The sequence below is a fragment of the Gadus macrocephalus genome, chromosome 3 (assembly GCF_031168955.1).
Source record: "Gadus macrocephalus chromosome 3, ASM3116895v1".
NCBI classification, from domain to species: Eukaryota; Metazoa; Chordata; class Actinopteri; order Gadiformes; family Gadidae; genus Gadus; species Gadus macrocephalus.
Window position 1 is genome coordinate 158,754 of NC_082384.1, and position 22,379 is coordinate 181,132.

The window sequence follows — 22,379 nt, forward strand, 5'->3', positions numbered from 1 at the left end:
TTTTTTTTGACGCTCTGGTCGCTCAACTTTGGCCGCTGGTAGCGTTGGTCGCTTTGGTCACTTTGGTCGCTCTTGCCCATAGAAAGTGAATGACTTCCGGCGATTTGGTCGCTCAATTTGCTTCTGGTGTGGACGTACAGGCTAGCGACTGGGGATCTACAGTTTAATAGATGTGGGTCTAGACTCGATTCCTATGGCTTAAACCACAGCTGGAGCCATAGAGCGAGAGAGAGAATCGTTGGTCATACGAGGATACCATATCGATGTGTTGAGCTTCACCAGTAGATTTACGGTCTATGGGATCTGTGAAGTGTGAAGTGACAGAACTCAGACTTTGTTCCAGTGGAGAAATAGTTCAATAGTTCTGGTCAATAATTTTGACCAATATTTCGATTGCGATTCAATGTGCGATTTTTATAATTTATTGGGTCCCAATGTTGTGTATTATTCAATAATAAATAAATAAATCATTCGTTAGTATGACCAACACAACATTGAAAGCAGTCAACATAAAAACTGCTCTTTCCTTTAGGCCAGGCCGAGTGTTGAGATTAATTTATATTATAAACTTCTTTATTTATCTATTGAATTGTAAAATAAAAATAAAATGAATGAATCGTACTGATTTCCAGTCAGTAACAGTAACAAATCACTATTTTTTTTTTATCGCAGCCTTTGCGATTTGCCTACCACGTTCTATTACATTGCGATTTCGATTTGATTTCGATTATTCGTTCAGCCCTAAATTATAACACGATGAATTTTTCAAGGCTATTGCATCTACTTTTTTGGGTTTTAGTTTAAGAACTGTTACAGTCTCCAAGGTGTTTAATTCTCATCTCTCAGTTTGCAGCTGCTGTACACATCTGTACTGTGGTGAGGGCAGTGTGGTTATATCATGGGGTTCATATTTATGTTCTATGACGTCCATAATGCTTTACGCCTCGTTTCCACATACGTATGTTTTTCGTATCCGTGCTTCCGTAAATTTACGGAAGGGGGCGCTAGTGTTTTACGTACGGACATGAATTTATTTACGGTCAGCCTAAAAGATTGGGGAACGTATGATAATGGCCGTTTTTAGGAGACCGGTACTTTGGAACATGAGGATCGACATATACAGAGATAAAAACAAAACCAAACAGGCTTGGAAAGAGATCGGCGAGGAGTTTGGCCTGCCAGGAACTTACATGTTGTGTGAAAAACATAAAAACTTTCATACGGTATCTCCGTAAAACGACGACGAAAGTTAAATTTTTTGAACGTGTATTACGGACATACCGGACAGAAATTTTACGGAGGGGAGGAGTCTCGGAGGAAAAACGGACATGACGGAGAATCACATAGGAATGAATGGACTTTCGGTCGGAGACGGTTGGATCGCATACGAGAATGTACTTATGTGGAAAGGAGGCGTTAGTGTGACGCAGTCACAATGATCTTCTCTCTCAATAAACAGCTAAAGTTTAGAAGGAGTTGTGTTTGTATCCAGGTCTCCAGTCTTCTATGGATGAGGAGAGAGAGGATGGGGGTTCTACCTCTAAAACCACTCTGTCTGGGGAACATGGCCGCCGGAGCAAAGCTACGAGGTAAGAAGAGCATCTCTCTGTCTGTGAATGTTGTCCATCTCAGAGCTCAGCAATGATGACTCCATCATTAGTCTGAGTAACAGGTGTGTGTGTGTGTGTGTGTGTGTGTGTGTGTGTGTGTGTGTGTGTGTGTGTGTGTGTGTGTGTGTGTGTGTGTGTGTGTGTGTGTGTGTGTGTGTGTGTGTGTGTGTGTGTTAAAGCCCAGAGCAGCAGGAGAGAGCAGACTCCCCTGGACCCACTTGTGTCTTCATGAAGAGTGACCGCTCTATGGGTATACCTCCTGAGCTTAAAGATAGACGCCCCTCCAGAGAGGAGGGGCGTATTGGCTATTATTATTCGTGTTTGTATACGTGTTTGCATTTGTGTTAGTGTTCTTGTTTGTATTCTTGTTTGCATTCATGGTCAAAAAGCGATATCGCTCCAGACTGTATGGCGTGTTCCTAATGCGGCCCCCTAATGGGCCTCACATCCTGTTTACCTATATTGAGTTCCAGGAGGCATCTCAAACCAACATAAAAGTGCCAGCAGTGGGAGGTAATTTTCAATAAAATAAAACTAAGAATAAATTGGCCCTAACAACAACAGGAGAATTTCTAATTTTAAGAACAGTATGAGACTATTATTTGTTCTGTTCAGACTAAATTCTAACTTTTTTACTTCAATGTGGAGATATCTTTCCTCTTGGGGGTGAAATGGTTTTGATGCCGATACAGGATGTAGGGTTATTGCGTTGGTATTGATCCAGATATGTAGGGTTGTTGTGGGGGTATCGGATTCAATTGTTTGATCCAGATATGAAGGGTTATCGTGGGGTATGAGGTTAAAAGGTTTGATCCAGATTGTGTGGGGGTATCAGGTTAAATGGTTTGATCAAGATATGTGGGGTTATGTTGGGGTATCAGGTTAAATTGTTTGATCCAGAAGTATTGTGGGGGTATCAGGTTAAATGGTTTGATCCAGATGTGTAGGGTTATGTTTAGGTTTGGGCATCGAGCATCGAGCATCGAATGGAACCGGGACTAACATTCCGGTTCTCCCGGAATCGTTCACATTTTTAAATTTCGATTCCTAGTTTCGATGCCCAGTCCGCTGACCGGAAGAAGAAGCCGCCGAACACCAACGAAGAAGAAGCTTCCGGAGAACCCGCCAAACTGTGTGTGTGCGCGTAAACATGGAAACTGTGCGGCGGCGCTCGAAAGTGTGGCTTAACTTCAATAAAATAAATGACAAGTCGGCTCGGTGCAACATTTGCAAAACAATTATATCGTGCAAAGGCGGGTGTACCACCAACATGATAAAACATCTCCGGGCTCATGGTGTACAGATAACTGAGTGCCCCGTCTTTGACGCGCTGCGCCGGCCATCCTCCGTTGCCACTTCCTCCACTGCCTCTACCTCCGCTGCCTCTACCTCCGCTGCCTCTACCTCCGCTGCCTCTACCTCCGGCTCCGACCCTCACCCTGGCACCGCACTATCGGGTAAGCAACAAATACGTAAACGGTTGGTCAACTCGAATGCAAATACCAAGCTAACATTAGCCCATGCATTTTTTCATAGCCATACGACCTGAAATTGCAACCGTTAGCCAGGCAGTTACTCCGTTCACCCTAGCGTCCAAGGGAAAGATGTCGGTGTAACAAGTGCAAGAGTGCCACAGAAAGGTTACAGCCTTTATTGTAAAAAAGTTGCATCCCTTTTCAGATGTGGAATCACCAACATTTAGGTTAGTTAAACAGCATCGATAGAGCTAACTTAATTAATAGTCCACACAGAGCTAAAGTTAAAGTAACAGTGATATTATATGTTTGTTTATGTTTGCAGGGACATGGTGAAAGCCATCAACCCCAAGTACACACCACCTACCAGGGACTACTTGGCAAATAAATTAATACCATCTTGGTATGAGGTCGAGAAGTCAAATGTCATTACAGAGCTCAGTGAAGTCTGCTCTGTTGCACTCACATGTGATGGCTGGAGTAGCATCACACAGGACCATTACCTCACCATCACAGCACACTATATAGTGGAGGGCAAAATGCAGCAAAAAGTGCTAAAAACAAAAGCTGTGTGCAAAGCACAGACTGGCTGTGTTGTGGCAGAGGAAATATGTGATGTTCTGTCAGAGTTTGGCATTTCTGGCAAAATTAAAGCAGTCACTGTAGATAATGCTGCCAATATGGATGTGGCTATCAAGCACCTGCAATTTGTTAAACTGGGCTGTTTTGCCCACTCACTTAATTTAGGAGCACAAAGTCTGTACTCCTTAAATTCAGTGAGTCAGTGGGTGGCCAAGGTCCGAACCATTGTTGTGTGGATGAAGAGGTGCTTGATGGGGAAGGTGGTCCTCCAGGAGAAGCAAGAACTTCTACGTAAGAAACATGAAGTTCACTTTATTTAACCATATTTCTGATCTTATTATTTATGAGCTCTGCGGAGTACTACAGTATTTGAGTACCTTTTTTTTTTTTTTTTTTAAATACAATTATTGTTTGTCTCCTAGGATAAAAAGCATCTGCTAAATGCCCCTAAAAGTAGTTTCTTGTTTCTATCAGAGCTGCCCCGACATGCACTCATTCTTGATGTGAGAACACGCTGGAACTCTCTTTACCTAATGCTGGAGAGATTCACAGAGCAGTACCCTGCAATTCAGGCAATATAAACACAAAATATGAATTCAAATAAAAATATGAGGGAATACACTTGACTTGCTACAAAGAGCTGTCACTATGATAGACTGTGCTAAAGTAGGCAGTGCATATGTTAGGTGTTTTGTTAAGAAAGAATATTTCTAATACCGATCTATGTGTTCTGTATTCTTTTTCATACAGGCTTGCTCGGCTGACTGAGGAGGATTTTCGGAAAGCAGAAGACTTCATCTAGCTCATGAAACTTTTCTACACTTCCACACTCTGCGTGTCTTCAGAAAAGAGCCCCACATGCGGACAGATATTACCCATTCTCCAAAAGCTCAAGGCACATCTGACTGTGAAAGAGGGAGACACAGTGTTTGTAAAAGACCTTAAAAAACTAGTTTGGGGAAACCTATCTAAGCGCTACCAGGTAAGTGACCGAGGCAGGCAGCTTGAAAGAAATTGAAGAATATAAATATCTTTATTCCTGTGGCTTGCTAAAACATATAAAGAATATGTGTTTTGCAGAATGATGAGACCAGGAACTTTCTCCAAGTGGCCACTGCATTGGATCCGCGCTTTAAACACAAGTTGGAGGATGACACCGTCTGGGACCAGATCCAGAGAAAGCTGATTAAGCAGGTGAAATGTCATTCATGCACAAGCACAAATGTCCTTTTCAGCTATTAAAATCTAAGATCAAATTGCTAGTTATGTTCTTTGTAGTCAACAGAAGAAGACTGGAGGTGATGGGGACACCATGCAGTCTGAGGAAAGGCCTGAGGATGAGGAAGTGGAAAATGAGGATGAGGAGGAAAGTGGAAAATAGCTGATATTATATAGGTTCTCAATCTTAATTAAGATTATGCCTTTAATGGATCATGCCTTTTGTTTGTTTAGCAACCGCCTCCCTGCAAACTGCCCAGGAAGACTCCACTGGAGGAGCTGTTTGCTGAGGAAGAGGCACAGAACATAGTGTCACAGCAGAGCTCCATGTCCATCAAGAAAACAGTGGAAAGAGAGCTGCAGACATACCAGGAAATTCCACCGGCAATTATGTCTGAGGACCCTGCTGCATGGTGGTGGAACCAACGAAAAACGTATCCTTTGCTGGCAGATCTTGCTTTCTCATATTTATGCGTTCAAGCTTCATCTACGCCCAGCGAACGTGTGTTCTCCACTGCAGGAGACACTATCTGTCCAGAACGCTCACGCCTACTGCCTGAGAAGGCAGATATGATCATTTTCCTAAACAAGAACTGTTTCTGATTTTATACTGTACCTGCTGCTAATCTGGGCTAGGTTGTACAAGTTGTTCCTCTTTGTTTGTTCGATATTCTGCACCAGGTTAGCCCATCAGTTGGAGCTCAGTTCTATATTTAAGTACCTGCAGGATGTCTAAATTGGAAGTTTTCAAAAGTGAATTAAACTGTCTTGTGAAAAGTGTACCTCTGTTTAATGAAAATTTGTAACATTTATATTTATTTCATAGATTTGATATCTATATACTACCTTGAAAACAGCCCTGTGAGAAATTCAAATTGAAGTTCATAAAAAATAAAAATGTCATTGAATTCAAATTCATGGAGAAGTTCAGACTATTTCATCCAGAAAGACCTGGTTAGCTAGCTCATTTAAAACATGTAAACTTTTTTGACCCTGCCTCTTAAAAGAATCGGAATCGAGAATCGTTAGGAACCGGAATCGAAACGAGGAATCGGAATCGGAACCGGAATCGTTCAAATTCAAACGAAACCCTATTTATGTTGGGGTATCAGATTTGTTTGTCAATGTTTTCCACCCGCTTTTAATAGGGATTACTCCATATAGGGCATGAAGGTAAGTATGCTCCATTGAAAGGGAAACGCTTCTGTGTAACTATTACCTCACAGGAAAATTGAATAAGAGGATTGACTATTTTCTAATTGGTTTTTGGGTAATGCCATAAAGCGGTGAGGGAGAAAGATTTGTCTTGGTTGGTTAAAATTGTTTCCTCAACCCATTCCTAACTCATTCTGGCCTGTATAGGCCCACAACAAAGGAAACCTAGCATTATAAACAAGATAATAAGAATAAATATCTGAGACTCCCAATCCACCTATTTTCCTCGATCTGGATAGTCTTTTGTAGCTGATTCTTGTTTTTAATTACTCCACAAGAAATCAGAGAATAATTTAATACTTTCTTTGAACCAGTAAAGAGGGGATTTAAGAGGAATGGCTGATGTAAGAAATAATAATCTTGGTAAAATATTAATTTTCACCACTTCTGCTCTTCATAATGAAATGTGAAGAACTGTCCATCTTTTACTGTCCTCCCTAATTGTTTTAAGGGGGAGAGGGCCATTTCAATCAAATATGTCCTCTATGGGAGTCTTAATGTTGATTCCTAGATATCTCATACCTTGTGGCTTCCATTGAATGGGGGCTGGACCAAGGAATTAATGGGATGGCTTCCCTCTTATTAAAATTCACCTTATACCCTGAAAACTTCCCAAAAACCTCAATTAATTTAATCACTTGCGGGATTGACTTATGTGGTTGTGATAAAGTTAATAACAAATCATCAGCAAATAGATTATCTTTGAAATCATGACCCCCAATCTGGATACCAGTGATTTTCCTCTCTGCTTGAATAGCACATACTAGAGGTTCTAAGGCCAAAATAAAGAGTGATGGCCAGGCGGGACAACCCTGCCTGGTAGATCTTAGGAGTTGGAGAGGTTTGGATATTGTTCCATTAGTTTTAATTGAAGCACTTGGGTTATTATAGAGGGCCTTCACCCAGCTAATAATAACTGGTCCAAAACCAAATTTTGAAATAACGTAAAACAAAAAATGCCACTCTACCCTGTCAAAGGCTTTCACAGCGTCCAGTGATATGGCTATGGCTGGATGCTGTAGAGTACTGGCTGTCGCCATTACCTGGAAGAGTCTTCCCATACTGTTGGAAGCAAGTCAACCTTTAATAAATCTTACTTGATCAAGATGGATCAATGAGGAAAGGGCGGTCTCCACAGGCATAGCAAGAATTTTAGCAAACAGCTTATAATCGTTATTTAGCATATTTTTAGGGCGGAAATTGGTCATTTGAGAGTGATCCTTACCGGGCATAGGTAACAGCAAGATAGCTGCTTGGCACATAGTCGGTGGCATTGAGTGGTTAGTTAATATATTGTTGAATAGTAAAGTAAGAAGTTGAGATAAGTTATGTTGGAGGCATTTATAAAGCTCTATGGTAAAGCCATCATTGCCTGGTGCTTTCCCAGATGGGAAAGCTTTCAATGCTGAGAATATTTCCTTTCTGTAAGGGGAGCCTCTAAACTTTCTCTCTCCTCTTCTTTTAAAGTTGGAAGGGAGATATAGTGAAAGAAAGATTCCATCTCTTTCTCGTCTATGGAACCTCTGATACATTTTTGAATAACATTCTCTGAACGCTGTATAGATATGTGTTTTTTCATAAATTACCTCACCAGTGCTTTTACATGTATTTGAAATTGAATGCCGATTTCGTAATGGTTTTAATCTTAAGGCTAGCATTCTGCCTGCTTTGTCACCACTTTCAAAGTATTTACGACGAACTCTAAACAGTGCAAATGCTGTCTCCTCATGTATGATTGATTGTAATTCTGCCTTACAGATCATTTTATTTTAATTGTATATTCTTAGGATCCCGCATATGCTGTGATTCTAAAGTCTTAGTCTCTAAAATTAAACAGTTTTTCTTCATCACCATTCTCTTCTTTTTGGCTGTGGCGTAGCTAATAATCCATCCTCTACAGGTAGCCTTAAATACTGCCCATACTATTTGTAATGAGGGCACTGAAGTTAGATTGATCTGAATTAACTCTTTTGTTTTCTCTTTTAACATGGACACATTCTTCATCCTTATGTAAAGAGTTGTTAAATCTCCACTGTTTATTTGTTTGGTTGATTTGGGAAAGAGAGAGGACAGACAGAGGGGCGTGGTCTGAAATAATAATATTGTGTATTTTGCTGTCAATCACATTCTCTACTATATTCTGAGATAAAAGTAAGTAATCAATCCTTGAGTATGAGTTATGAGCATGAGGATGATAATAATAATAATATTAATTGATCAGTTTTTTAAAGCGCTTTTCTAAGTACTGTGGCAACCCCTTTCGTCTGCGGCGGGGATTCGGGAATTAAACAAGGAAGCAGGGTTGCGGTGCAACAGGTTTTATTACCAGAAACTCACAAAAAGGGAAATCATACGTAAACTAAGGTTCTTCCGTAATCGGGAATAAGGGTGCAGGACCTCCGGGTCCAGCCCTTCCTCAGGGTCGGCGGGGAACAGCTCCCGACGCCTCCGGCTCACTCCTGGGGGGGGAAACGTTCTTTGGTTAGCGCTAGGTCGACAACACGTCTCCTCCCGGTCAGCCCTCCTTGCCGTCTGCTCCGTCCCCAGCCCTTAAAGCTCCTCTCTCGTCCCTGTCCCCCAGGTGCCCCCAATGTCCTTGATTGCCTGGGCCCGCTTGATGCTCCCTCTAGTGCAGCTGGGTGGAGGGGTAGGTATCTTCCTTCCACCACCCGTCCACGGGGAGGGTGCTGAAGCGGCTGGCCCCTGGCCAACGGCGTGGGGTTGCCACAGTACTCAAAGACGCTTTACAAATAAGAAAGGAATACATACTGTGGCAACCCGGCACGTTGAGCGCACCAACTCCTCCCAAACAGGACACCATTTCGTTGGATAACGCCAAAAAAAGGCATGTTTATTCCCGAACATAAAAGTCTCTCCAAAACACAAATAACGTAAACCTTGGGAGGAATCAACGGTCCCCTCCTTCGTGGGTGGAATCCCGTCACCCACGAGGACCGGTCTCTCCGTGCAGGAGCTCCAGGGCTGGGAGAGCCCCGAATGAGTGGAGAAGCGGGCTATTTAAGCCCTGCTTCTCCACTTGTTCTTCAGGTGCTCTCAATATCCTTAATTGGCCTGGGCCGGGTTGCCACAATACAGACAATCCAACAAAAGGCAAAAAGTAAACAAATAAATAAACAGCACCACAACAATAGGCAAGACATTAAGAGAGCGGGAGAGAGTGGAAGATGGCGGAGGATGATTTGTCAAATGTTGTAGGTGGTCCTTAAGAGATCGGTTTTAAGTTGACTTTTGAATGAACAGAGTGTATCAGAGTTTCGGATGGCCAGAGGGAGGGAGCTCCAGAGGGTTGGGGCGGCGATGGCGAAGGCTCTGTCCCCCAGGGCGCGATACTCGGTCTTGGTGATGGAGGTGAGAAGGTTGGCATCAGCGGAGCGTAGGAGGCGAGTGGGGGAGTGGCGATGGAGGAGATCTGTCATGTACGAGGGTGCAAAGTTGTTCAGCGCTTTGTAGGTGGTGAGGAGAATCGTGTTCTCTGGAGGGGGAGTTAGTAAGCAGTCGGGCAGCAGAGTTTTGAACATATTGCAATTTTTTAATAAAAGGTGAGGGGAGGCCAGACAGAATGCTATTGCAATAGTCAAGTCTGCAAGTGATGAAGGTGTGAATTAGTGTTTCGGCAGCTGAGGAGGAAACGGTGGGTCGAAGGCGTGCAATGTTACGGAGGTGGAAGAAGGATGTTTTTCTGACGCTGTTTATGTGTGACTTGAAGGAGAGCGTGGGGTCCATGATGATGCTGAGGTTTCTGACCAGGGGGGAGGGAGTGACAGAGTGACCATCTGCAAAGTGAGAAGTTCTGGGAGGTGGGGATGATGGTTTTTGGGCTGAAGATGATAACTTCAGTTTTATTGCCGTTGAGTTTGAGGAGGTTGTGGTCCATCCAGGTTTTGATGTCCGTGAGACAGTTGGTGAGAGTTGATAGGATGGCAGGAGTAATGGCTCTGGTGGTGATGTATAGTTGAGTATCGTCGGCCTAACAGAATATAATTTATATTCCCGCACACAAGGGTTCAAAACACGCCATATGTCAGACATTGCCAAAGATTTGTTTAATTCTTTAAATGCTACAGAGAGAGACCTATCAGTAGGGAGTGTGGGGCTAGATCTATCTACTGCAGGATCGCTAACCAGGTTAAAGTGTCCCCCAATAACAATTGGATCAGCAGAAAAGTCTAGAAAGAAATTTAGTCTGGGAAGAAATTTGGCCTGCCCTATGTTAGGAGCATTAACATTCACCAAAGTGCACTTTATGTTGTGTAAGAAACCCGGTATAATAATATATCTTCCATCTTTGTCCACTGTTTCTTGGGTTAACCTAAAAGATAAGCGTTTAGCTATTAAAGTACGGACACCTCTAGAGGCCCCTGTACCTGGTGCTGAAAAAACCTGACCGACCCATCTCTTTCTTAACTTAACAGCTTCTGTATTCTTCAAATGTGTCTCCTGTAACATTGCCACATCACTTTCCAGGGATTTAAAATGTGTTATTATTTTATATCTCTTTGTTTTATTGGAAATCCCTTTTACATTCCAACGTAGTAGTTCAATTGTGGTCATAATATCCTCTTCTACCTTGAAAAACTTTACCCATTCATTTGTTGACAGGAGCAGACAAGAATTAAGAATATAAGCAACAATAATTTTCCCTGGAATTATAAAGGGTCTGCACGCACATGGATGGGGGATAAGCAACTAACATACAAAGAGATGGCTGAAAGGCAGATACACACATAACAAAAAGGAGAACGAATTTTAGTCCATTCCCTGTCCGTGAACTAATATTAAGGCACAGCTGACCTTGCTGCAGTGATCAGATCCCCACCTAACAATAGATTGTAATGATGATAATGATAATCGCTCTAAATAAAAATATGAGAAGGGTACGTCTCTGGCATCATTATGCACGGAAATTCTCATGACTCATGGTCTAACCAGAGCAATTTAATCGCTTTAGAAAAGACAAAAAGACAATGGTATTACAGAATGGCTGTTGAAAGGTATTCAAAGGTGAGCCTACATTTTGCTGATGTAATCATACCTCATCTCTCAGCGGACGTTAACGAAAAATAGTAGGAAGTCTGCTACTCAGGTCGTTGGCTGCGTCTGTGGGGTTATCGTAGATGTGGTTATTCCCAGTGTTGTGCCTGAACGCGTTCATTGAACGATAGTTCATGAACTTGTTCATATTTTGGGCGAACGTGAACTGAACGTACTGTATTACTGCCTGATTAACGTTACTGTGAACCCGTTCATTCCGGTGTCTGTGAACGGCACGCTCACTTGTTTTAACTTCGTTCAATATGACGGTTATTTGTTTATCAACACGGTGGATGCGCGCCTTGCGCGTGCAGAACGCCGTATTGTTTGACCGGTTGCCATGGTAATCTCCTTGTGGTTAATTTGCAGTTGCAGTGTTGTCAGCTTACTGTTACATTAAACTGTGATCAGAAAACGCGGTAATATGCTATAGACCCTATAGTATCCGTCGTATAAAGGCTGGGACGAATTTCAAATTATAAATATGTACACTTTATGTTGAAATTATAGACCGTCGCGATTCCCATTGAAACGAATGCCGCGGTGATTATTCTTCGAACGAGAGCTGGTAAATTTTGGAAAATGAATTAAACTGTAATCAGACAACCCGGTATGGGGTTTCTGTGGTATACAGGCTGAGACGAATTTCGAATTATAAATATGAACAATCCATAACGTTAGCTCCCTAGCTCTTAGCTCAGCAGACTAGAATACCTTCTAGAATCATTGCTTGTTGGCCGGAAACAGAAAGGGGGGTTGTTTATGTTTGGTTGTAGTCTTTTCGCTCGGTTCTCCGTCTCAACAGTAGTGGTAGAACCCCCCCCCTTTCCGTTTCCGGCCAACGAGCAATGAGTCTTCAAACAGAAATCAATGGGATTTACAAAATACCAGAAGTAACTAATAGCTCACAGCAACATATTGAAAAAAAGAACTATGAACTAATTCATTTTTTGGAAGTGTGAACTTAGTTCAAAATTTAGAATTATGATCGTTTAACTGAACTATTTCATTTAAAAAAAAATTGAACTGAACTTTGAACTAGTTCCCGTAGAAAGTGAACTTTCCCAACACTGCTTATTCCCTTCGATGGTGATAATCAGCCTTAAAGGATACAACAGGCCATATCGTAGGTCAGTTCCCTGCCATTTCTTCTTGATGTCAGCAAAAATGTCTCGCTGCTTCTTGACAGGTAGATCCTGAAATGCTTGGAGGCGTCTTCCTCTCCAGCTCAGCTCCTTCTTCTTTCCCGCAGCTTTCAGAATAGCCTGTCTGTCATTCCACCTAAGCATCCGCATTAGGTAAGGGCGAGGAGGTTCGGATGGGGCGGGGCGGGGACGGAGACTCCGATGATGTCTTTCAACTTCTGGGACCCTGTCATAAACTTTTTAGTCCAAAATATATCTCAGAATGCCCTTGACCATCTTGTCTGGATCGCCAGCTTCCGCCCCCTCCTCAAGGCCAACCAACACTATGTTGTTTATTTAACTGTGAGCTTCGAATGTGGTTAATTGGTTTTTCAATAAATCCATTTATTTTGTCATGTCGTTTAAAGTTGTGCTCTCTCAGGCCATCTGATCCTCTATAGCGCTGGTGCGCTTCTCTGCGTTAGTTACTCTGCTTAAGGTGGCCCGTGTTTCTTTTTTCAGTCCGTTGATCAATTCGTTCAGTTCATCAAAACTTTGTTTACATGATTCTCTAATGCCAGTGACCTACATGATCATGTGGACAGCCCAGCCTGGTGTGTCTTTGTCTGCCATGATTTGTTTGTTAGCTTGCCAACTGGTATCACGCGGCTTTACAGTTTGCCTACTCTCTTTGCGATTTCCAACACCTGACATTAACGCGTCCTTATCTTAGGCACCTTTTCCGTTACTTTGAAGTGTGTTTACAAATATTTAGAGCAACAATAAAGGTGTTAATGTCTATCACTTGCAGAGGAAGTTACCGTGCCACGCCTCGCAGTCACGTGACCTCAAGTTGAAATATTGATCTGAATTAGAAACCAGATTTAAATGAATTATCAATGTTGTTCGCTTTAAGGACACTTGTGAGTTGTGAGTGAACAAGTTGGTGCAACGAACGGTTTTATCTTTACCCAATAAAGATGAGTTTAATGAATCAAGTATCGTGTTCGCTCATTGTCATTTCAGATTGCCTTTTGATTTCTCTTCCAGGGGAGCTTCGAGGGATCCGTTCTGAATTTGTGAAGGGAGTTTCAGACCCAGTTATCAAAGGTCTCCTGGATGACCTTTATCATCATGAAGTGTTCAGTTCTGAGGAAAAGGACTCTGTGATGGAGGAGCAGAGGAGCAGAGCGGACCAAGCACGTTGTCTGATCGACATGGTGATCGGTAAAGGGGAGAGAGCAAGTCAGATGATGATCGATGGTATCAAGGAGAGGGACAAACACTTATGCATCAACCTGGGTCTGATCTCTTCTCTTGCTGGTGTGGGTGAGTTGTTACCATGATTCTACTTTTTAACCCTCATAGGGTGTTCGTGTTTTTGTTACACAGGAGGTGCTGCTGGGTCTGGTGGACCCATTGCATTTTAGGCCTTTTAATTCAACATAATCAAACTTTTTTTTTTTTAAATACTCACCAGATGGTTACTTCATCCCAATTGCAAGTAATATAAACCACACATATGTTACATTTGTTCACTTTACCTTTGTTAAATCACATTTATGAATAGAGGTACCACTCGTTTTTGTTTCTTTTTGCATTAAAATGCAACAAAATAAGGAAATGCCTCATAAAACAGGCATAACTGGGAAATAATCAACATCATTAGAAATTGAAACATACTCAACATCTGTCTGAACAACACATTAAAGCCTTTGAACACGGCCATTATACGTATATCTATACATGAGGTACATACTATACCACACATGAGGGGCAGAGTCTCACTGTGTGTGTATTGCATATGTATTTTTTGCACTGGTTGCATATATTGTGTTTCTCTGTCCATCATGGGTCCACACACTTCACAGCGTTTCTTTTTGGCTGACGGGCTGGTCCTACATCTGGCTGCTTGCGGGTTGTTCCTGGGGCTGGCTGCTTGCGGGTTTTTCCTGGGCCTGGCTGCTCGCGGGTTTTTCCTGGGCCTGGCTGCTCGCGGGTTGTTCCTGGGGCTGGCTGCTTGCGGGTTATTCCTGGGGCTGGCTGCTTGCGGGTTATTCCTGGGGCTGGCTGCTTGCGGGTTGTTCCTGGGGCTGGCTGCTTGCGGGATGGTCCTGGGGTTGGCTGCTCACGGGTTGGTCCTGGGGTTGGCTGCTCGCGGGCTGGTCCTGGCTGCTCACGGGATGGTCCTGGGGCTGGCTGCTTGCGGGTTGTTCCTGGGGCTGGCTGCTTGCGGGTTGGTCCTGGGGTTGGCTGCTCGCGGGTTGGTCCTGGGGTTGGCTGCTCGCGGGCTGGTCCTGGCTGCCCACGGGATGGTCCTGGGGCTGGCTGCTTGCGGGCTGGTCCTGCCTGCTCACGGGATGGTCCTGGGGCTTGCTGCTCGCAGGCTTGTCCTGGCTGCTGAAGGGCTAGTCCTGAGGCTCTTTTACGTTTCGGAGCTGGCTGATGCTCATCCTCCTCTTCAAACTCTGAAATGTTATCCTCACTTTCCAAACTTATTTCCTCTGCATCACCATCAAAACCCTCTGTCTCTTCAAATATCAGCTGTAAGGCAGTCTGAACAGAGAATTGCTTTGCCATCTTGATCAGTTGTGGTATGGAACCACGCTGACAGAGCTTTTTTATAGTGTCAGGTCCCCAAGCTTGATAGTGTTGGGTGCTCCAATTTTGCAACCTTGTGCGGGAACAGTGGGTGCACACTGCGGGTGCTCACACCAAGGGCCCATTCACCTGCTTTACTCTTTCCCCCTCTCTCTTTCCCCCTCTCTCTTTCACACACACACACACACACACACACACACACACACACACACACACACACACACACACACACACACACACACACACACACACACACACACACACACAGAGGAAGAAGGGAAAATGAGGGTGCACAGAACCTATGATTTCCACACTTAAACTAGCTCCGGGTCCACTGGACCCGAACACCCTGTGTGTAATATAAATGTGATGGGGGGGGTATACAGGGGGGGGTCATTGAAAATGTTTTCTGATTCATGTTCCTCACAGAAAATGAGCCAAAGCCAATGAATCTTAGTTCAAAATAATAATTATTTGTATCACTTTTATAAAGCTAAAAACTGAAAACGGGTCCCACAGACCCGAACACCTTATAAGGGTTAAAGAAACAATCTCTGCCAGCTTTGTTTTAACAAGAGGGGAGCTTCTTTGTCCTTTAATCCACTGGGATCCAGTGATTCATTATCATCCACTCGGGATTGCATTCGTGTGGAATACAACCTATTTTTTTGAGAGGTAGGGGTTTTACTTAGTGCTGCTGTATTCCTTGGCTCAATGGTGTTATTACTAGCTTAACAGGATACCTTTTATAGTTTGGTAACCCTTACCTTAACCCCTCACACCCATTTCTAAAGGGTTAAAACTAAATCTATATTTTTGTTGAGTGGTACATCGTCAGAGGTGGAACTTGACCTGCCGGTGTGTGGATGGTGTTTGTCTCTTTATAAAACCCGCTCTGCAGGGCGGAATCTGTCTGATGATCGAGGGAATAAATATTACACTGATTGGCCCAAAGGTGGCGCTATAGCAACAGTCCAAAAATGCAAACTTTGAACAATAACCGCTTTTTCTTAGAGTCATGATAGTTTGTTAACACATGCATATCCTCATGGTGAACAAATATGCCCTATGACTAAATTCCTTATGGATCCTACGTTATTTCACTTAGACAAAAATCCTTTAGCACCTATTTTATATGTCTTCAATCTGACATGAAGCAAAGTCTGTAGAATAAAAAAACTAAAGCGCTCAGGAGCCATTGACTTCTAAAAAGGGTGTTGTTTAAAACGCGTAAAGACTTAAAGGCTTATATCTACATCAAAATGGACTGCTATGATCTTGAGTTCAATAAAAAAGTTCTTCAGAATCAAATTCTGAACCAGACAGAGTCAACATATTTTCAATTAGGGCGAGGCATCGAAATGGGCGTGGCCTGTGTCTAAAAATCACCACATTTCATAGAAGGAATGTTTGTTTAGAGTGGGACCAACCTAGTGGCTGTTGGGGACCAAAGTTCCAACTGTTCGAGTAAATTGAAGTTGATAGACAAAACAACATGGTCGCCAGAGGCAGAAAATCGTCCAAAATTAACTCAACGCCAAAAGGCAAGTTAACTTAAACCAATGCTCATCCGACTTGGTGCACTCAAAGGCACATGGGTCAAGATGAACCCCTCGGAATTGTATCCATGTCGGGCTATTGGGAGCAGTAAAACAATTAACTGAAAATGCAAATTCCCCAAATTGTACCCAGAACGGACGATAAGGGGAGCTATATCAATTAACTGAATATGCAGACTTCGGACTGACATATTATCTGACCTTTTTCTTCTACCGTCATGAAATCCTGTAGACATTTGTATCTCCTCGTGTTCAGCAAATGATCCAAGGAAACCCAGAACCTGTATCAAAATAGCGGTTGGACGTCCAAATTAGCCCAATGAAAGATAGGTGACTAAAGGCGGGGTTAACTTGAGTGAATCATCACCAAACTTGGTGTATTTAAAGAAGCACAGGTCAAGGTTACCCAGGCTAAAGTTCATCAAAATAGGACTATAGGGGCCGCTAAAGCAATCAATTGAAAACTTTAATGAGGCATAACTACTCAGCCTTTTGACGTACGGTCATGACATTTTGTTTGCCCATCAACAGATCCAAGCTGATGCTATTCCAGCGTTGTCAACCGTATGCAAACAAAACGGTAACCCTTCCTTTTACAGTCCCCTAATTACTAGGTATTTACCCGGTACATACATGGTAAATCATAGTGTATTACTGGGTAATTGCCACTGGTAATAAGAAGGTAAATACAGAGGTAGTTACCCGGTAAATACATGGTAAATCATAGTGTATTACTGGGTAATTACCACTGGTAATAAGAAGGTAAATACAGAGGAATTATCCGGTAAATTATAGTGTATTACTGTGTAATTACCACTGGTAATAAGAAGGTAAATACAGAGGAATTACAGCTGAAGTACTAAGTAAAACCTCCACTATTACCCATCAACTCAACTAAGTAGCGTGTAGTTGTAACTGTTTTAGGTTGGTAATAACTCCGATATTGTGTACTTCCTAGGAAATTAGGCAACCAATTCTTATAAACACCTATTATCCAAGGTTTATGTTGGTAACAGCCCAAATTTAATGATGTACTATCTAGAAATTAGCATAGTGCTTTCCACTAAAATACTATTTCTTAGTTATTATTCATAGCTACACCCATTTAGAAAGGGTTTATTCGATTTACCACTATGGAATTACTTACCTGGTAACAACCCTCTGCAGGAACAGTTTTCCTCTAGTGTCATGGTACATCTTCTTAAATACTGGGTACAAAGCCGTTTGTTTCCATGGTATTACCAGGTTCTTACCATATAATTTATAATAGATTCCATTATCCATGCAGTCAACACAAACATGTACCATGTACGTTCTGCAACGTTACCAAGTAAAACACGACAACTTACCCAGTAATTAAGCTGAAACTGTACTGTAAAAGGAAGCCTCGTTTGTTTCCATGGTATTACCAGGTTCTTGCCATATAATTTATAATACATTTCATTGTCCATGCAGTCAACACAAACTTGTACCAAGTACGTTCTGCGACGTTACCAAGTATAACACGACAATTTACCCAGTAAGTAAGCTGAAACTGTACTGTAAAAGGAAGCCTCGTTTGTTTCCATGGTATTACCAGGTTCTTACCATATAATTTGTAATACATTATTCCCTTTTCCATGCAGTCAACACAAACTTGTACCATGTACGTTCTGTGACGTTACCAAGTAAAACACGACAATTTACCCAGTAATTAAGCTGAAACTGTACTGTAAAAGGAAGCCTCGTTTGTTTCCATGGTATTACCAGGTTCTTACCATATAATTTGTAATACATTATTCCCTTTTCCATGCAGTCAACACAAACTTGTACCATGTACGTTCTGCGACATTACCAAGTAAAACACGACAATTTACCCAGTAAGTAAGCTGAAACTGTACTGTAAAAGGAAGCCTTGTTTATTTCCATGGTATTACCAGGTTCTTACCATATAATTTGTAATACATTATTCCCTTTTCCATGCAGTCAACACAAACTTGTACCATGTACGTTCTGCGACGTTACCAAGTAAAACACGACAATTTACCCAGTAAGTAAGCTGAAACTGTACTGTAAAAGGAAGCCTAGTATGTTTCCATGGTATTACCAGGCTCTTACCATGTAAGTTGTAACTGGTTATTCCCTTTTCCATGCAATCAACACAAACCATATATGTTCTGGAACATCGTTCACCAGTAGTTAAGCACTTTAATTGTTGTTATAAAACCCCAAACCACTGTTGATGAAAGGCATATTAGAATTAAACAAAATCAAAGGCTTATCTTTCAAACAATGCATATCTCACAAACCGGCACTGAACACTGAAGAAATCGGACAAAAAAAAGAGCCGTCCACATCAACTAAATTTAAATGTTACTGATGGTGTTTTCATAAAACACATGACATTGTTATGGCAAGTGACCACAAGGAAGACTGCTTCAACCTCTTCAATTTGAATAAGCGGTGAATGCCATGCAGCAATCTGCCTATGGGAGCATCTTTGTGGTCATTCGCAAACCAATGAGTCCACTCGATGAATGAGAGATGACTCTTTAGTGTCTTCTCTGTGAGGTATCCCTGCAGTCTCCACATCTGGGATTTGAAGGCTGACCAAGACCTGACCAGGTACCTCCAAATCTCCCCTTCCATACTGTAATAAAGAATCAGAAGACAAGAAAATAAACATTAGGACTGTCAATTAATGAACATTTCTAGAACATGTAGAACTCAAAGATTATTTTTGTTTATTAGTTAAAAAAGGATGCTGATCCTCTGGCCATTGTGTTTGGTCATATTGAAAAGAGAAAAAGGCATAGCCATAAATACAGTTAATAGGACGGGAGGGGACAGGCTGTTAGCTCCGATTAGCACTTTAGCATCGAGCTAGCGGAGCTTCTGTCATTCAAATAACTCAGACATGTTGTTTAAAACCTATAACACCCAATTTATTAAAATATCCGGATTTAATCGGGCTCTCTCCCATAAGTACAGTTAATAGGACGGGAAGAGACAGGCTCTGTTAGCCCCGGTTAGCGCGATGCTAAAGAGCAGCTCTACCGGAGCATGCCACCTCAACAGGTGCAAGTTAGCCTCCGGTTTGATATTCGCCGGATATTCGGTTTACCACCCAATCGGATTCATCAACATAAGTGCAATACATTACGGGCTTAGTATGTTGAGGACGGTTTAGGACACCGTATCGCGAAAATCACAAACACATGTTGGCGCCATCTGTGCAACAACGTCATTTACGTTCTGGCTGCTCCCTGTTTTAGGGACCGTCAACAAGTTACACTCACCGACTGGTGGCAGAGACGTTACCATGGAATTGTTTCAGACAGGAAATTAATAACACAAATATATTGAAATATAGTTAATCTTAATGCAGTTAATAGTTTAATATTCGACAAAAATCGACTAAACTATATTTGAAATTATTAATTGCATCCCGTTTAACAATAATGCAATATATTAGCAAAGTTATCTGCAGTAAGTAGCAGCCCACCATTGGCAACTACTACTACAATCAGGTGACAAAATGTATTTTTTTAGTGATTTTTATGTTATTTTATATGATTAATTTCCAGAAACAATTCCATAGTAACGTCTCTGCCACCAGTCGGTGAGTGTAACTTGTTGACGGTCCCTAAAACAGGTAGCAGCGAGAACGTAAATGACGTTGTTGCACAGACATCGATGGCGCCAACATGTGTTTGTGATTTTTCGCGATACGGCGTCCTAAACCGTCCTCAACATACTAAGCCCGTAATGTATTGCACTTATGTTGATGAATCCGATTGGGTGGTAAACCGAATATCCGGCGAATATCAAACCGGAGGCTAACTTGCACCTGTTGAGGTGGCATGCTCCGGTAGAGCTGCTCTTTAGCATCGCGCTAACCGGGGCTAACATAGCCTGTCTCTTCCCGTCCTATTAACTGTACTTATGGGAGAGAGCCCGATTAAATCCGGATATTTTAATAAATTGGGTGTTATAGGTTTTAAACAACATGTCCGAGTTATTTGAATGACAGAAGCTCCGCTAGCTCGATGCTAAAGTGCTAATCGGAGCTAACAGCCTGTCCCCTCCCGTCCTATTAACTGTATTTATGGCTATGCCTTTTTCTCTTTTCAATATGACCAAACACAATGGCCAGAGGATCAGCATCCTTTTTTAACTAATAAACAAAAATAATCTTTGAGTTCTACATGTTCTAGAAATGTTCATTAATTGACAGTCCTAATGTTTATTTTCTTGTCTTCTGATTCTTTATTACAGTATGGAAGGGGAGATTTGGAGGTACCTGGTCAGGTCTTGGTCAGCCTTCAAATCCCAGATGTGGAGACTGCAGGGATACCTCACAGAGAAGACACTAAAGAGTCATCTCTCATTCATCGAGTGGACTCATTGGTTTGCGAATGACCACAAAGATGCTCCCATAGGCAGATTGCTGCATGGCATTCACCGCTTATTCAAATTGAAGAGGTTGAAGCAGTCTTCCTTGTGGTCACTTGCCATAACAATGTCATGTGTTTTATGAAAACACCATCAGTAACATTTAAATTTAGTTGATGTGGACGGCTCTTTTTTTTGTCAGATTTCTTCAGTGTTCAGTGCCGGTTTGTGAGATATGCATTGTTTGAAAGATAAGCCTTTGATTTTGTTTAATTCTAATATGCCTTTCATCAACAGTGGTTTGGGGTTTTATAACAACAATTAAAGTGCTTAACTACTGGTGAACGATGTTCCAGAACATATATGGTTTGTGTTGATTGCATGGAAAAGGGAATAACCAGTTACAACTTACATGGTAAGAGCCTGGTAATACCATGGAAACATACTAGGCTTCCTTTTACAGTACAGTTTCAGCTTACTTACTGGGTAAATTGTCGTGTTTTACTTGGTAACGTCGCAGAACGTACATGGTACAAGTTTGTGTTGACTGCATGGAAAAGGGAATAATGTATTACAAATTATATGGTAAGAACCTGGTAATACCATGGAAATAAACAAGGCTTCCTTTTACAGTACAGTTTCAGCTTACTTACTGGGTAAATTGTCGTGTTTTACTTGGTAATGTCGCAGAACGTACATGGTACAAGTTTGTGTTGACTGCATGGAAAAGGGAATAATGTATTGCAAATTATATGGTAAGAACCTGGTAATACCATGGAAACAAACGAGGCTTCCTTTTACAGTACAGTTTCAGCTTAATTACTGGGTAAATTGTCGTGTTTTACTTGGTAACGTCACAGAACGTACATGGTACAAGTTTGTGTTGACTGCATGGAAAAGGGAATAATGTATTACAAATTATATGGTAAGAACCTGGTAATACCATGGAAACAAACGAGGCTTCCTTTTACAGTACAGTTTCAGCTTACTTACTGGGTAAATTGTCGTGTTATACTTGGTAACGTCGCAGAACGTACTTGGTACAAGTTTGTGTTGACTGCATGGACAATGAAATGTATTATAAATTATATGGCAAGAACCTGGTAATACCATGGAAACAAACGAGGCTTCCTTTTACAGTACAGTTTCAGCTTAATTACTGGGTAAGTTGTCGTGTTTTACTTGGTAACGTTGCAGAACGTACATGGTACATGTTTGTGTTGACTGCATGGATAATGGAATCTATTATAAATTATATGGTAAGAACCTGGTAATACCATGGAAACAAACGGCTTTGTACCCAGTATTTAAGAAGATGTACCATGACACTAGAGGAAAACTGTTCCTGCAGAGGGTTGTTACCAGGTAAGTAATTCCATAGTGGTAAATCGAATAAACCCTTTCTAAATGGGTGTAGCTATGAATAATAACTAAGAAATAGTATTTTAGTGGAAAGCACTATGCTAATTTCTAGATAGTACATCATTAAATTTGGGCTGTTACCAACATAAACCTTGGATAATAGGTGTTTATAAGAATTGGTTGCCTAATTTCCTAGGAAGTACACAA

At 41.8% G+C, this 22,379-nt stretch overlaps 2 protein-coding genes and 1 long non-coding RNA gene across 9 annotated transcripts in view; 2 read left to right on the forward strand and 1 right to left on the reverse strand.

Moving 5' to 3' along the window:
- The window catches only part of LOC132453279 (NACHT, LRR and PYD domains-containing protein 12-like), a 410,038-nt gene that overhangs the window by 150,846 nt on the left and 236,813 nt on the right, over window positions 1-22,379 (reverse strand). The window lies entirely within an intron of this gene.
- LOC132453282 (NACHT, LRR and PYD domains-containing protein 12-like) overlaps window positions 1-22,379 on the forward strand; it is a 208,066-nt gene that overhangs the window by 2,123 nt on the left and 183,564 nt on the right. For all 4 annotated transcript variants that reach the window (XM_060046094.1, XM_060046096.1, XM_060046095.1 and 1 more), the window contains exons 2-4: window positions 1,493-1,589; window positions 1,790-1,860; window positions 13,327-13,605. In XM_060046094.1, coding sequence (XP_059902077.1) covers window positions 1,507-1,589; window positions 1,790-1,860; window positions 13,327-13,605 — 433 coding nt within the window. In that variant the 5' untranslated portion in view covers window positions 1,493-1,506. The remainder of the gene's footprint in view (window positions 1-1,492; window positions 1,590-1,789; window positions 1,861-13,326; window positions 13,606-22,379) is intronic.
- On the forward strand, window positions 19,950-21,155 carry LOC132453374 (uncharacterized). Its single transcript, XR_009524674.1, has 2 exons — window positions 19,950-20,180; window positions 20,694-21,155. It is a non-coding gene; the product is annotated as an uncharacterized LOC132453374 (long non-coding RNA).